This window comes from Fringilla coelebs (genome assembly GCF_963513975.1).
Source record: "Fringilla coelebs genome assembly, chromosome: 29".
NCBI lineage: Eukaryota > Metazoa > Chordata > Aves > Passeriformes > Fringillidae > Fringilla > Fringilla coelebs.
In genome coordinates, this window is record NC_140055.1 from 160,236 (window position 1) to 174,960 (window position 14,725).

Sequence of the window (14,725 nt, forward strand, 5' to 3'; positions counted from 1 at the left end):
GCTCGGCCCCGCGGAGTCACGTGACGGGCGGAGTGGGAGGAGGGCGTGACGTCACATTGATCGCAACATTAAATGACGTCATCCTTAGGCACCGCACCCCAAAATCAGTGACGTCGCAGAGCACACACACACCCCCCATCCTCTGACGTCACAGGGCACGCCCACGCACCCATCCTGTGACGTCACTCTGCTGAATTGCATATCTATGCGTCTCCCCTATGACATCACTGCCCGGACACCCCATGACGTCACAGAGCCTCTGCACAACCCCGACACCCACCCGGTGACGTCATATAGTGCCCACACTCCGTCACAGCTCGCACACCCGCCCCATGACGTCACAGAGCGCGCTCAACTCCTCGCACTCAGCGCATGACGTCATCCCAAGCGCGATCACGTCGCCCCCACAATGACGTCACCCGCAGTTCCCCCTGCGCCCGCGCGGTGTCGCCCTCTCTCCCGCCCATCGATCGCTCTGCGCTCGCTCGCTCTCCCCGCTCTGCGGGGCGGGGCGGGGCGGCAGGCGGGCGAGCCGAGCGCCGAGATGAGCCTGGCGGAGGGCCGCGCCCCGCGGCGGACGGCGGGGAACCGGCTCTCGGGGCTGCTGCAGGCCGAGGAGGAGGACGAGTTCTACCAGACCACCTACGGCGGCTTCAACGAGGCGAGCGGCACCCGCGCGGCGCGGCGGGGGCGGCCCGGGGGCGGCGGGAGCGGGCGGCGGGAGCCGTGAGGGGAGCGGGGCCGAGCGGGGCCGAGCGGGGCCCAGGGGTGTCCGGGGAACGGGCATGGCCGGGGGTGGGGGCTGCCCGGGGGATGGGGGGATGTCCCGGGAGGAGCGTTTGGGATGAGCACCCCCGGGGGCTCCATCCCGTGGGGGTCCGGGATAACGGGATGAATCCCGGGATAGCGGGCCCGGTGGGAGCCCCCCGAGGGTCTGTGGGTGGCCGGTCCCGGGAGCTGGGCACACCGAGCACGGTGGGGATCCCCGGGTGGGATTCCATATTCTCATTCCCACATTCCCAACATTCCCCTATTCCCGTTTTCCCCCCAGGAGTCCGGCGATGACGAGTACCGCGGGGATCCCGGGTGGGATTCCCACATTCCCGTTTTCCCTCATTCCCCCATTCCCGTTTTCCCTCATTCCCCCGTTCCCGTTTTCCCCCCAGGAGTCCGGCGATGACGAGCACCGCGGGGATCCCGGGTGGGATTCCCTCATTCCCACATTCCCACATTCCCGTTTTCCCTCATTCCCCCATTCCCATTCCCACATTCCCGTTTTCCCTCATTCCCCCATTCCCGTTTTCCCCAGGAGTCCGGCGATGACGAGTACCGCGGCGAGCACTCGGACAGCGATGACGAGGTGGACTCGGACTTCGACATCGACGAGGGCGACGAGCCGGGCTCGGAGCAGGACGAGGCCGAGCCCCGGCGGCGCCGCCGCGTGCTCACCAAGGCCTACCGGGTACGGCCGGGGCTGTTACCGGGGCTGTTACCGGGGAAATCCCGCGGGTACCGGGCTGCTCCGGGCTGCTCCGGGGCAATCCCCCGGTCCCGGCCCCGGTGCTCCCGGTCCTTAATCCCGGCCTTTGTCGGCAGGAGCCGCTCAAGAGCCTGCGGGCCAAGAAGGCCGAGGGGCCGCGGGGAGGCTCCCAGAAGAGCCGGGAGGTGAAATCCGTGCCCCTGGAGCTGCAGGAGGACGTGGGAGACAGTGAGTGTGGGTGGGATGGGAATGGGGTGGGATTGGGAATGGGGTGGGAATGGGATGGGAATGGGGATGGGAATGGGATGGGAATGGGAATGGGGATGGGAATCCATGCCCCTGGAGCTGCAGGAGGACGTGGGAGACAGTGAGTGTGGGTGGGAATGGGAATGATGGGGATGGGGTGGGAATGGGAATGGGGATGGGAATGGGAATGGGAATGAGAATGGGGATGGGAATCCGTGCCCCTGGAGCTGCAAGAGGAGGATGTGGGAGACAGTGAGTGTGGGTGGGAATGGGATGGGGTGGGAATGGGAATAGGGTGGGGTGGGAATGGGAATGAGAATAGGGTGGGAATGGTGAGGATGGGATGGGATGGGAATGGGAATGAGAATGGGGATGGGAATCCGTGCCCTTGGAGCTGCTGGAGGATGTGGGAGACAGTGAGTGTGGGTGGGAATGGGAATGGGGATGGGATTGGGAATGGGGTGGGAATGGGAATGGGAATGGGATGGGAATGGGGATGGGGATGGGATGGGATGGGGATGGGAATGGGAATGGGGTGGGAATGGGGATGGGAATCCGTGCCCCTGGAGCTGCAGGAGGACGTGGGAGACAGTGAGTGTGGGTGGGATGGGAATGGAGTGGGGATGGGAATGGGGTGGGAATGGGATGGGAATGGGAATGGGAATGGGAATGGGAATGGGATGGGATGGGGTGGGGATGGGTGGGAGCAGGGTCTTGGTGATCCCAGCTGGAAATGGGATCCCATGGGAGAGCTCCTGGTTCTCCAGGGGGTGGGAATGGGATCCCGGGATCTCTGTGTGATGCAGGAGCTGGCAGTGGATCCCAGGGTCTCTGGGTGATCCAGGGGTTGGGAATGGGGTCCCGGGATCTCTGTGAGATGCAGGAGCTGGCAGTGGGGTCTCTGGGGTCTCTGTGAGATGCAGGAGCTGGCAGTGGGGTCTCTGGGGTCCCTGTGAGATGCAGGAGCTGGCAGTGGGGTCTCTGGGGTCTCTGTGAGATGCAGGAGCTGGCAGTGGGGTCTCTGTGAGATGCAGGAGCTGGCAGTGGGGTCCCTGTGAGATGCAGGAGCTGGCAGTGGGGTCTCTGGGGTCCCTGTGTGATGCAGGAGCTGGCAGTGGGGTCTCTGGGGTCTGTGTGAGATGCAGGAGCTGGCAGTGGGGTCTCTGGGGTCCCTGTGAGCCGTGGCCGTCCCGCAGGCAGGAAGCACATGCGGCAGTCCACCACGGAGCACACCCGGCAGACGTTCCTGCGGCTGCAGGAGCGCCAGGTGCAGTCCAAGAGGAAAAAGGGAGGCACCAGCTACGAGCGGCCCCTGACCCAGGAGGAGCTGCTGGAGGAGGCCAAGATCACCGAGGAGATCAACCTGCGCTCCCTGGGTGAGGGAGTGGGATTGGGATTGGGACATTGGGACATTGGGACACTGGGAATGGCTCAGGGCTCCCAGGAGCTGCTCGGGTCCCAGGGTCAGGCCCTGTCAGGTGCCTGTGCCGGGCTGAGCCGTTCCTGCCCCAGTTCCTGATCCCATTCCCGGCCCCTTTCCCCCTCCCAGAGAACTACGAGCGGCTGGAGGCCGACAAGAAGAAGCAGGTGCAGAAGAAGAGGAAGATCGTGGGCCCCGTGATCCGGTACTGGTCCCTGACCATGCCCCTCCTGCCCGAGCCCGGCCGCGACGACCCCGTGGACGTGGAGGGGTGAGTGCCCCCCGGACCCCCAGTCCCAGCCTGGGGCTGTCCCCTTGGAACCCCCGAATCCCCTGGGAAAAGCGGGTTTTGAGCCCCAAATCCCCTGGGAAAAGCAGGTTTTGAGCCCCAAATTTCATGGGAAAAGCAGGTTTTAATCTCCACCCTGCCAATCTCAAATTCCACCTTGGAGTTGCAGTTTTTGAGGCCCCAGATCCCGTTGGAATCCCAGTTCTTGGGCACCACCACAAACCCCAAATCCCCCACTGGAGCTGCACCTTCTGAGCCCCCAGACCCCATTGCAGTCCCCCCTTTTGGCCACCCCAAATCCCCCACTGGAGCTGCACCCTTTGAGCCCCCAGACCCATTGCAGTCCCCCCTTTTGGCCACCCCGAGCCCCCAGGCCCATCACAGCCCCTTTTCCCACCCCAATCCCCCCCAGATCCATCTCAACCCCCTTTTCCCACCCCAATCCCCCCAGACCCATCTCAGCCCCCTTTTCCCACCCCAATCCCCCCCAGATCCATTGCAGTCCCCCCTTTTCCCACCCCAATCCCCCCCCAGACCCATCTCAACCCCTTTTTCCCACCCCAATCCCCCCCAGATCCATTGCAGTCCCCCCCCTTGGCCGCCCCAATCCCCCAGACCCATCCCAGCCCCCCTTTGGCCACCCCAATCCCCCCCAGACCCATTGCAGTCCCTCCCCTTTTGGCCCCCCCAATCCCCCAGACCCATCTCAGCCCCCCCAGACCCATCTCAGCCCCCCTTGGCCACCCCAATCCCCCCCAGACCCATTGCAATCCCTCCCCTTTTGGCCGCCCCAATCCCCCAGACCCATCTCAGCGCCCCCAGACCCATCTCAGCCCCCCCAGACCCATCCCAGCCCCCCGGCCCGCTCCCAGACCCATTGCAGTCCCCCCCTTTGGTCCCCCCAATCCCCCAGACCCACCCCAATCCCCCCCAGACCCATCTCAGCCCCCCCAGACCCATCCCAGCCCCCCCTTGGCCGCCCCAATCCCCCCCAGACCCATCCCAGCCCCCCCAGCCCCATCCCAGCCCCCCGGCCCGCTCCCAGACCCATCTCAGCCCCCCCAGACCCATCCCAGCCCCCCGGCCCGCTCCCAGACCCATCTCAGCCCCCCCAGACCCCTCCCAGCCCCCCCAGCCCCCTCCCAGCCCCCCGGCCCGCTCCCAGCCGCCGCCGCCGCCGTTGCAGGCTGGACCCCGAGGCGCGGCCGCCGTCGCCGGGGAAGTGCTCGCGCACCTTCATCTCCTTCAGCGACGACGCCACCTTCGAGCGCTGCTTCCCGCGGGCGCGGCCGCCGCGGCTGCCGGTGCGGGAGCTCTGCCCCGTCACGCACAAGCCGGCGCTCTACCGCGACCCCATCACCGACATCCCCTACTCCAACGCCCGCGCCTTCCGCATCATCCGCGAGGCCTACCGCAAGTACGTGACGGCGCACGGGCTGCCCAGCGCCGCCGCCGCCGCCGCCGCCGCCGGGGACAGCCCCGGGGCACGGCCCGGCCGGCAGAAAATCGTCATCAAGCAGAGCGTGCCCAGCGCCTGACAGCTGGGATTGGGGATTTGGGGTGTGGGGTTTGGGGTGTGGGATCTTCCTAAAACTGCAGAAAATCGTCATCAAGCAAAGCGTGCCCAGCGCCTGACGGTTGGGATTTGGGGTGTGGGGTTTGGGGTGTGGGATGTTCCTAAAACTGCAGAAAATCGTCATCAAGCAGAGCGTGCCCAGCGCCTGACAGCTGGGCTGTGGGATTTGGGATTTGGGGTTTGGGGTTTGGGATGTTCCTAAAACTGCAGAAAATCGTCATCAAGCAGAGCGTGCCCAGCGCCTGACAGCTGGGATTTGGGGTGTGGGGTTTGGGGTGTGGGAATGTTCTCCCTAAAACTGCAGAAAATCGTCATCAAGCAGAGTGTGCCCAGCGCCTGACAGCTGGGATTTGGGGTGTGGGGTTTGGGATTTGGGGTGTGGGATGTTCCTAAAACTGCAGAAAATCGCCATCAAACAGAGCGTGCCCAGCACCTGACAGCTGGGATTTGGGGTGTTGGGGTTTGGGATTTGGGGTGTGGGAATGTTCTCCCTAAAACAGCAGAAAATCATCATCAAACAGCGTGCCCAGTGCCTGGGATTTGGGATGTGGGATGTTCCTAAAACTGCAGAAAATCGTCATCAAGCAGAGCGTGCCCAGCGCCTGACAGCTGGGATTTGGGGTGTGGGATTTGGGGTTTGGGGTGTGGGTTCTCCCTAAAACAGCAGGAAATCCTCATCAAACGGCGTTCCCAGCCCCTGGGAGCCGGGGTTTGGGGTCTCGGGGCGTTGGGATTGAAGCTGTCACGGTTTTGTGGAGGGGCTCCCTTCCAAAGTGTTGGCTGTGCCTGAAATCCCAGGATTTTGGGATACTGGGCTACTGGGATTTAGGGATATGGGGTCCCCCATGTGAGGGATGTTTTTTGGGGGTCGCTGTTCACCAGGGGTGTTGGATGAGGGAATAAAGTTGATTTGGGGGTTGGTTGGTGTGGGGTGGTGGGAGCCCCTTTTTCCAGGAGATCCTACAATACAAAAAAAGAGGTTTGCAGAACCTTTTCCCAGAAATGCTACAAAAAATACGGGGTGGGAGCCCTTTTTCCAAGAGATCCTACAATAAACAACATTCACGAACCCATTATTTCCCAGAAGACCCTACAATAGTATGGGATTCCTTTCTCCAGAAAAGCCTAAAATAAAGTTTATGGGATCCCCTTTTCCAGAAGACCCTACAAAACTCATTCCCAGCTCCCCCAAATCCCATTTTGGGGGGTCCAAACCCCCTTCACCTCCCAAATTCGGGGCTTGTGGGGCCAAACCCGCCTTGGGCTTTGTGGGGTTTGTAAAGGATCCGTGTCCCCCTTTTCCCCCGGCGGTTTTGGGGTCGGAGCTTTGCAGGGTTTTGGGACTGGGGAAGGATCCGCTCTCCCTCTGCCCCCGGCGGTTTTGGGGTCGGCGGGGCCTCGCGGGGCCGGGGCGGGGCCCCCCCGTTCCCGATAAGGGCCGGGACGCGGATCCGCCCTCCCGGCCCGAATAAAGCGCTGATCTCATGCCCCGCGCGGCCCCAGAGCTTTGGGATCGGCCCCGGCTTTTGGGATCGTCCCCGGGGCTCCGGGATCGGCCCCGGCTTTTGGGATCGGCTTTAGGATCCGCTTTAGGATCCCCCCCGGGGCTTTAGGATCGGCCGCGGGATCAGCCCCGGCGTTCGGGATCGGCCCCAGGTACGGCCCCGCTGTCCCCGCGCTGTCCCCGCAGTGTCACCTCCCCCTCCCCCCTCCCGCCGCAGAAATTTGGGGGTTCGGAGATCCCGGAGCCGCTTCCCGAAGGAATTCCCAGGCTCCGAGGGGGTGGGGCCGGGCAGGTGTGTCCCCACCCCGCCCTGGGGACAGCGCGGAGCGGCGCTCCTGGGGTCGCGACATTCGGGGACTCGCGGTTTGTCCCTCCTGTCACCCCCGGAGGGGCCGCAGTCTGGAGGGGACGCTGGAACTGGGGGGGGAGGCAGGAGCGGGATGTGACCCTGGGAGGCGACAAAGGTTGGGGACAACTTTCGGGGTGTGCTCCGTGTCCCCAAGCGCTGTCCCCGCAGAGGGTGGCACGGCCAGGTCCCCCCGTGTCCCACGGTGTCCCCGGAGCCCGGCAGCGCTGGCACGGAGGGGTCCCTGCCGTGTCCCCCCGCTGTCCCCCGCGGTGCCACCCCGCTGTCCCCGCGCCGTCCCCAGGTCCCCGCGGCCATGACGCCGTACCGGCAGGAGCTGGAGAAGTACCGCGACATCGACGAGGACAAGATCCTGCAGGAGCTGTCCCCGGAGGAGCTGGCCCAGCTGGACGCCGAGCTGGCCGAGATGGACCCCGAGGTGGGCGCGGGCCGGGGGGCGGCGCGGGCGGCCGCGGGGACAGGCGGTGACACGGGCGCTGTCCCCAGAACGTGCTGCTGCCCGCGGGGCTGCGCCAGCGCGACCAGACCCACAAGAGCCCCACGGGACCGCTGGACCGGGACGCGCTCCTGCAGCACCTGGAGCGGCAGGCGCTGGAGGCCGAGGAGCGCCAGGACCTCGTGCCCTTCACCGGCGAGAAAAAAGGTCTGGGGACAGCGGGGACACCGTGGGGACGGGCTGGGGACAGGCTGGGGACACGGAGGGGACCGGGCCCCCAGGCTCGGGTATATTTAGCTCGGCCTCGCCAGCGGCTCGGGTGTCCTGGGCGAGCTGGGCCCCCGCCAGCCCCGGGCACGGCCACCAGCCCTGGCAGGGTCACCCCCCGGGACAGCAGTGCCAGCCCCGGGATGGTCACAACCCAGCGACAGCAGTGCCAGCCTCACTGAGGCCACCCCGATGATGCCACCTGAAGCCGTTTGTCCCGTGCCCCTGTCCCCAGGGAAGCCGTTTGTCGCCATGCCTGCTGTCCCCATGTCCCCGCGGCCCCCGTGACCCTGTCCCTGTCCCCAGGGAAGCCGTTTGTCCCCAAGGCGGCGGCGCCGGCGCTGCCGCGGGAGGAGCAGGTGACGCTGGAGCCGGAGCTGGAGGAGGCGCTGGCCAACGCCACCGAGGCCGAGATGTGCGACATCGCCGGTGGGTGGGGACAGCGGGGACCGCGGGGTCGGGACCGGGATGGGAACGGGATCGGGAAGGGGATGGCATTGGGAATGGGATCGGGGATCGGGACTGGGGTTGGAATGGGGGTGGGATTTGTAAAGGATGGGGATGGGATGGGATGGGATGGGATGGGATGGGATGGGATGGGATGGGATGGGATGGGATGGGATGGGATGGGATGGGATGGGATGGGATGGGATGGGATGGGATGGGATGGGATGGATGGGATGGGATGGGATGGGATGGGATGGGATGGGATGGGATGGGATGGGATGGATGGGATGGGATGGGATGGGATGGGATGGGATGGGATGGGATGGGATTGGATTTCCATGGCATTTCCATGGGATTTCCATGGGATTTCCATGGGATGGGCTCTGCGCAGGCCGGGATCCCCGCGGGGCCGGGAGCGGCACCAGGAAGGGCCTCGGCCGAGGGTAACGCTGTCCCCAAGGGGCTGTGCCTGTCACACAGTGTCACTGTCACACACCCGAGTGTCACACGGTGTCACCCGGGGAGGGACACCGAGCACCAGCCCAGCACGGCACACCTGTCCTTGTGTCACACACCTGAGTGTCACACGGTGTCTCTGTGTCACTGTCACACACCCCCGAGTGTCACACACATTGTCCCACAGTGTCACCCTCTGTCCCCCTCACCCTCTGTGTCCCCCCAGTTGCCACCCAGTGCTCCCAGTGCCACCTCCCCGGGGGGACAGTGGGGCCCTGTGTCCCCCGTGCCCCCCTGTGCCCCCGATGTCCCCAGTGTCACCCCCATGTCCCCGCAGCCATCCTGGGCATGTACACGCTGATGAGTAACAAGCAGTACTACGATGCCATCTGCAGCGGGAACATCTGCAACACCGAGGGCATCAACAGTGAGTGACAGAGGACAGGGACGGGGACAGGGCATCAACAGGGATGGGGACAGGGCATCAACAGTGAGTGACAGGGGACAGGGACAGGGCATCAACAGGGAGTGACAGGGGACAGGGACGGGGACAGGGATGGGGACAGGAACGGGGACAGGGATGGGGATGGGGACAGGGATGGGGACAGGGCATCAACAGTGAGTGACAAAGGGACAGGGACAGGGACGGGGACAGGGATGGGGACAGGGATGGGGACAGGGATGGGGATGGGGACAGGGATGGGGACAGGGCATCAACAGTGAGTGACAGGGGGACAGGGACAGGGCATCAACAGTGAGTGACAGGGGACAGGGACAGGGCATCAACAGTGAGTGACAAAGGGACAGGGACAGGGACGGGGACAGGGCATCAACAGTGAGTGACAGGGGACGGGGACAGGGACAGGGATGGGGACAGGGATGGGGACAGGGCATCAACAATGAGTGACAAGGGGACAGGGATGGGGACAGGGGGCCAAGCGCCTCCACAGAGAGTCTGGGGCAGCATGTGGGGACCAAGCCCGTGTGTTTGGTGTCCCTGAGCGCTGTCCCCATGCTGTCCCCACGCTGTCCCCGCGCTGTCCCCACGCTGTCCCCACGCTGTCCCACGCTGCCCCCACGCTGTCCCCACGCTGTCCCACACTGTCCCCACGCTGCCCCCACACTGTCCCCACGCTGTCCCCACACTGTCCCCACACTGTCCCCACGCTGTCCCCACGCTGTCCCCACGCTCTCCCACGCTCTCCCACGCTGTCCCCACGCTGTCCCCACGCTGTCCCCACGCTGTCCCACGCTGTCCCACACTGTCCCCACGCTGTCCCCACACTGTCCCCACACTGTCCCCACACTGTCCCCGCGCTGTCCCCGCGCTGTCCCCACGCTGTCCCCACACTGTCCCCACGCTGTCCCCACACTGTCCCCACACTGTCCCCACACTGTCCCCACGCTCTCCCACGCTGTCCCCACGCTGTCCCCACGCTGTCCCCACGCCCCCCAGGCGTGGTGCAGCCGGACCGGTACCGGCCGGTGCCGGACGAGCCCCCGAACCCCACGGACGTGGCCGAGACGCTGCGGCGGCTGCAGGACAACGACCCCGCGCTGCAGGACGTCAACCTCAACAACATCAAGGTGACACCGCGCCGCCACCGTCCCAGCGTGTCCCCAGCGTGTCCCCAGGGGGGCCTGCAACCCCCAGGGTGGCACCCGGGGGGGGTCCCTGTCCCCACTATGTCCCCAAGGCTCCACGTCCCACCCCAGCCTCTGGGTGACTCCGTGTCCCCAAGTGTCCCCAGGACATCCCAAGCCCCCTGGTGACCCCGTGTCCCCAAGTGTCCCCAGCACACCCCTGTCCCTGAGCCCCCTGGGGACATCCCAGCCCCCTGGTGACCCCGTGTCCCCCGCTGTCCCCAGGACATCCCTGTCCCCACGCTCGAGGCCATCTGTCAGGCCATCAAGACCAACACCCACGTGCGCAGCCTCAGCCTGGTGGCCACGCGCAGCAACGACCTGGTGGCCAACGTGAGTCCCCCAGTGTCCCCCAGTGTCCCCAGATGTCCCTGCACGGGTCCATCCCGTGCCTGTCCACCCATCCCCGGGACACCAAGGGCAGTGTCCCCACGGTGCCATTCTGGTGCCACTCTGGTGCCACTTTGGTGCCACTTTGGTGCCACTCTGGTGCCACTTTGGTGTCACTCTGGTGTCACTCTGGTGCCACTCTGGTGCCACTGTGGTGCCACCGGGGTGTCCCCAGGCGGTGGCCGAGATGCTGGAGCACAACCAGAGCCTGCAGAGCCTCAACCTCGAGTCCAACTTCATCACCAGCGCGGGCATGCTGCGGCTGCTGGCCGCCCTCGGGCGCTGCCCCACGCTGAGCGAGATCCGCCTGGACAACCAGGTGACAGCGGGGACACAGGGGACAGCGATGGGGACAGGGACAGGGACAGTGGGGACAGCGACAGGGACAGCAGGGACAGCAGGGAGAGCAGGGACAGCGTCCTGGCTGCCCTCGGGCGCTGCCCCATGCTGAGCGAGATCCGCCTGGACAACCAGGTGACAGTAACGGGGACAGCAGGGGACAGGGGGGACAGGGACAGGGGGGACAGTTACAGGGACAGCGGACACAGGAGGGACAGTGGGGACAGAAGGGACAGGGACAGCGGGCACAGGGACAGCGGGGACAGGGATAGCAGGGACAGGGACAGCACGGAGAGGGACAGCAGGGACAGGGACAGTGGGGACAGGGACACTGGGGACAGCAGGGACAGGGACAGCAGGGAAGGTGACAGTGACCTGACTGTGTCCAAGCCTGCAGTGTCAGCACCTCGGGGACACAGTGGGGAGGGGGGAGTGGCAGTGACACTGACCATGTCCCCGCTGTCCCCGCAGTGCTTGGGGGTCACAGTGGGGAGGGGGGAGTGGCAGTGACACTGACCATGTCCCCGCTGTCCCCGCAGTGCTCGGGGGTCACGGTGGGGACAGGGGAGTGGCAGTGACACTGACCACGTCCCCGCTGTCCCCGCAGTGCTTGGGGGTCACAGTGAGGACAGGGGAGTGGCAGTGACACTGACCACGTCCCCGCTGTCCCCGCAGTGCCAGCGCCTCGGGGACACGGTGGAGATGGCCATGGCAGCCACGCTGGAGCAGTGTCCCTCCCTGCTGCGCTTCGGGTACACCTTCACCCTGCAGGGCCCGCGGGCGCGCGCCGCCGCCGCCCTCACCCGCAACAACGAGCTCCGTGAGTGTCCCCAAGGGTCCCCAAGGGTCCCCAGGGCCACCCCGGCGTCACCGCCAGGGGATTCCACCGGGAGGGCTCACCCAGAGCTGTCCCCAGCCCCTGAACGTCCCCAGGTGTCCCCAAGGGTGCATTTGGGGTGTCCCAGAGGCGAAGCCACCTCAAAAGGAGCTCTGCGAGGGTCCCCAAGTGTCCCCAGATGTCACCTGGGGGTCCCAGAGCTGAGCCAACCTTGAAGCGAGCTCCTGAATGTCCCCAAGTGTCACCAGGGGTGGGACTTTGCCCTGACTCCCCCTTTTCTCTCCCCCCAGGTCGCCAACAGAAGAAATCCTAAAAATTCCCCCGAGCTCAGGAACCGCTGGGAATAAAGTGGAAAACCAGCGGAAAACGGTCCCAAAAAATCCCCCCTTTATTCCCGGGGCTCTGGGGACACCTGGGGACACCTGGGGACCCCTGGGGCCGTGTGGGGCCGTCAGGCTGGTGGCAGTGGTGGCGGCTCCTCCTCGTCGGAGTCGAACTCGGCGTTCCCATCCTTGACCCAATTCCCAGCGGGATCCTGGAGCCAGCCCCGGCTGGGAAGGGGAATTTGGGAATCTCTTTTCATATTTCTGGGATTTTAGGGGGGTGTTTTGGGGCTTTTTTTGGGGTATTTTTGGGGATATTTGTGAGGGTTTTTGGGGGGATATTTTGGGATTTCCCCAGAATTCCCAGACCCCAACCCACCTGCGCAGGTGCAGGTGGTGCCGCAGGATCCGCAGCCGCTCGGGGCTCGGCCCCTCGGAACTCGGGCATTTTCCTTTCCTTCCCCGCTTCCCGTCCTTGGGAACGCCTGTGGGAGCAGGGGAGGCGCTGCTGGGAATTCCGGGAATGGGGAATTCCCGGGAAAGCCCCCTGGAAGGGGCGGGGTCTCACCGGCTCTGTGTGCGGGACCTGGACCGGGGCTTTCGGCATTCCCGGCATTCCCGGCATTCCCGGCATTCCCGGCATTCCCGGGGCTCTGGGACGGCTCCGGCGGCGGCTGGGAATTTTTTGGGATCGTCCCGGGGACCCCAGCCTGGGAGCTGCTGCCCTTGGACCTGGGAGGGGCAAGGCAGAGGGGGTGAATCCCAAAACATTCCCTTTCCCGGGAGTCCCACAACTTCCCCCTTCCCCTGGGTCCTTTCCCAGCTTTTCCTCTTTGTCCCCGGTTTTTCCTGGTATCCCTGAGTTCCTTTCCCATCTTCTCCCGTTTTTTCTTCCCATCTTTGCCATCTTTGCCCTATTTCCCCCGTTTTCCCCATCCTCCTGTTCCCCCCAGTTTTTTCCCCCCATTTTGCCCCCCTTTACCCCCCATTTCCCCCTTTTTCCCCCATTCTCCCCATTCCTCATTTCCCCCCTTTTTTTCCCATTTTCCCCCCATTTCCCCCCATTCCCCCTGTCCCGATTTCCTCCCTTTTCCCCCCATTTTCCCATTTCCCCCATCCCCCCTTTTCCCCCCGTCTCCCCCCATTCCCCCTGTCCCGATTTCCCCCCTTTTCCCCCCATTTTCCCCACCTGGCTCTCCGGCAGCAGCTGCTGTACGGGGCCGCTCTCAGCAGCGCGCTCCGGGCCAGGCGGCGCGTCCGGGCCAGCAGCGGCGCCTGCGGACACGCCCACGAGCCACGCCCACCGAGCCACGCCCACCCGAACCACACCCAACCAGGCCACGCCCCCGCGGAACCCCCACACCCACATAGGCCACACCCACTCAGGGCAACACCCTCAGAGGCCACGCCCACTCGGTGTCCCAGCCGTGGGGCCCCGCCCAGCCCGGCCACACCCACCTGCACACCTGGGGCCACGCCCGGCGCCTCCTGCGGGGCCACCTGGGGTCCCTGAGGGGCCACCTGGGGCCAGCGGTGCCGCCCGAAGGAGCGCTGCAGGTCTGCGAGGGCGGGGACACGTCAGGGGACAGGGACAGGGACAGGGACAGGGACAGGGACACATGAGGGGACACTGTGAGGGGATGGGAACATGTGAGGGGACACCATGAGGGGACAGGGACAGGGACAGACTGAGGGGACAGGGACATGTGAGGGGACAGGGACACCGTGAGGGGACAGGGACACAGTGAGGGGATGGGGACACCGTGAGGGGACAGGGGACAGGGACACCGTGAGGGGACATGGTGAGGGGACAGGGACACCGTGAGGGGACATGGTGAGGGGACAGGGACACGGACAGGGACAGGGACACCGTGAGGGGACAGGGATAGGGACAGGGACACACTGAGGGGACAGGGACACTGTGAGGGGACAGGGACACACTGAGGGGACAGGGACACTGTGAGGGGACAGGCACAGGGATAGGGACAGGGACACACTGAGGGGACAGGGACACTGTGAGGGGACAGGCACAGGGATAGGGACAGGGACACACTGAGGGGACAGGGACACCGTGAGGGGACAGAGACACTGTGAGGGGTCGGGGACAGGGACAGGGACACAGTGAGGGGACAGGGACACAGTGAGGGGACAGTACAGGTGACAGCACGGGGGACAGGGCCAGCCTGACTCACTGTCCAGGTGCTTCCTGCCCGCGCGGTGCAGCAGCAGCGTCTGCAGAGTGTCACACACGGGCCGCTGGGGACACAGCGAGCAGGCCAGCCTGGGGACACGGGCACACTGAGGGACACTGAGGGACGGTGGGGACACCGGGGGACACGGGGACGCGGGGAGCCTCACCTGCCGTCACGCAGCAGCAGCGCCTCGTCCTCGGGGATGGCGCTGGCCAGCAGCTCGGCCACGCGGCGCCGCTGGGGACAGCAGGGCCACCGCGGTCACCTCCCGCCACCAGGCTGTCCCCAGGCTGTCCCCAAACCGTCCCCAAACCGTCCCCAAACTGTCCCCACCCAGGCTATCCCCAAACCACCCCCAGGCTGTCCCCAGGCTGTCCCCACACTGTCCCCAAACCGTCCCCCCGGACAAAGCCACTCGGGGCCAGCCCTGGGCAGGGCTGAGGGGACAAAGCGGGGCCGGGGCAGAAGCTGCGGGCCCTCGAGGGGACTGAGGGGACACAAAGGGACCGAG

General features: G+C 65.6%; 3 protein-coding genes across 4 annotated transcripts in view; 2 read left to right on the forward strand and 1 right to left on the reverse strand.

Annotated features, from left to right (window-relative positions):
• Nucleotides 1-544: 544 nt before the first annotated feature.
• Nucleotides 545-6,085, forward strand: VPS72 (vacuolar protein sorting 72 homolog; the record flags this gene model as incomplete). 2 transcript variants are annotated; one of them, XR_014616835.1, is made up of 7 exons in its annotated part: nucleotides 545-661; nucleotides 1,310-1,462; nucleotides 1,597-1,708; nucleotides 2,923-3,102; nucleotides 3,276-3,417; nucleotides 4,622-5,463; nucleotides 5,542-6,085. XR_014616835.1 is itself a non-coding variant. In XM_084223346.1 (6 exons), 6 exons carry the CDS (start codon nucleotides 545-547, stop codon nucleotides 4,971-4,973), a joined length of 1,056 nt encoding a protein of 351 aa, XP_084079472.1. In that variant the 3' UTR covers nucleotides 4,974-6,085. The 2 variants fall into 2 exon arrangements, 1 of the variants encoding a protein (XP_084079472.1); XM_084223346.1 differs by having other exon boundaries at nucleotides 4,622-6,085.
• Nucleotides 6,086-6,498: 413 nt separating this feature from the next.
• TMOD4 (tropomodulin 4) lies at nucleotides 6,499-12,041 on the forward strand. The gene is made up of 10 exons (XM_084223347.1): nucleotides 6,499-6,667; nucleotides 7,166-7,300; nucleotides 7,369-7,525; nucleotides 7,892-8,014; nucleotides 8,826-8,915; nucleotides 9,945-10,075; nucleotides 10,358-10,465; nucleotides 10,698-10,841; nucleotides 11,537-11,681; nucleotides 11,990-12,041. Exons 2-10 carry the CDS (start codon nucleotides 7,178-7,180, stop codon nucleotides 12,010-12,012), a joined length of 1,044 nt encoding a protein of 347 aa, XP_084079473.1. The 5' UTR covers nucleotides 6,499-6,667; nucleotides 7,166-7,177; the 3' UTR covers nucleotides 12,013-12,041.
• Nucleotides 12,042-12,066: 25 nt separating this feature from the next.
• LOC311164062 (rho guanine nucleotide exchange factor 11-like) overlaps nucleotides 12,067-14,725 on the reverse strand; it is a 43,683-nt gene continuing 41,024 nt past the window's right edge. The window contains exons 39-45 of the mRNA XM_084223326.1: nucleotides 14,381-14,451; nucleotides 14,215-14,303; nucleotides 13,481-13,581; nucleotides 13,212-13,297; nucleotides 12,591-12,754; nucleotides 12,402-12,507; nucleotides 12,067-12,250 (exon numbers count right to left, since the gene is read on the reverse strand). Coding sequence (XP_084079452.1) covers nucleotides 12,151-12,250; nucleotides 12,402-12,507; nucleotides 12,591-12,754; nucleotides 13,212-13,297; nucleotides 13,481-13,581; nucleotides 14,215-14,303; nucleotides 14,381-14,451 — 717 coding nt within the window. The 3' untranslated portion in view covers nucleotides 12,067-12,150. The remainder of the gene's footprint in view (nucleotides 12,251-12,401; nucleotides 12,508-12,590; nucleotides 12,755-13,211; nucleotides 13,298-13,480; nucleotides 13,582-14,214; nucleotides 14,304-14,380; nucleotides 14,452-14,725) is intronic.

Coding starts and splice junctions, on each gene's coding strand:
- TMOD4 (XM_084223347.1), top strand. CDS start 7,178: ATGACGCCGTACCGGCAGGAGCTGGAGAAGTACCGCGACATCGACGAG. Junction 7,526..7,891: donor CTTCACCGGCGAGAAAAAAG/GTCTGGGGACAG, acceptor CCCTGTCCCCAG/GGAAGCCGTTTGTCCCCAAG. Junction 10,842..11,536: donor AGATCCGCCTGGACAACCAG/GTGACAGCGGGG, acceptor CTGTCCCCGCAG/TGCCAGCGCCTCGGGGACAC.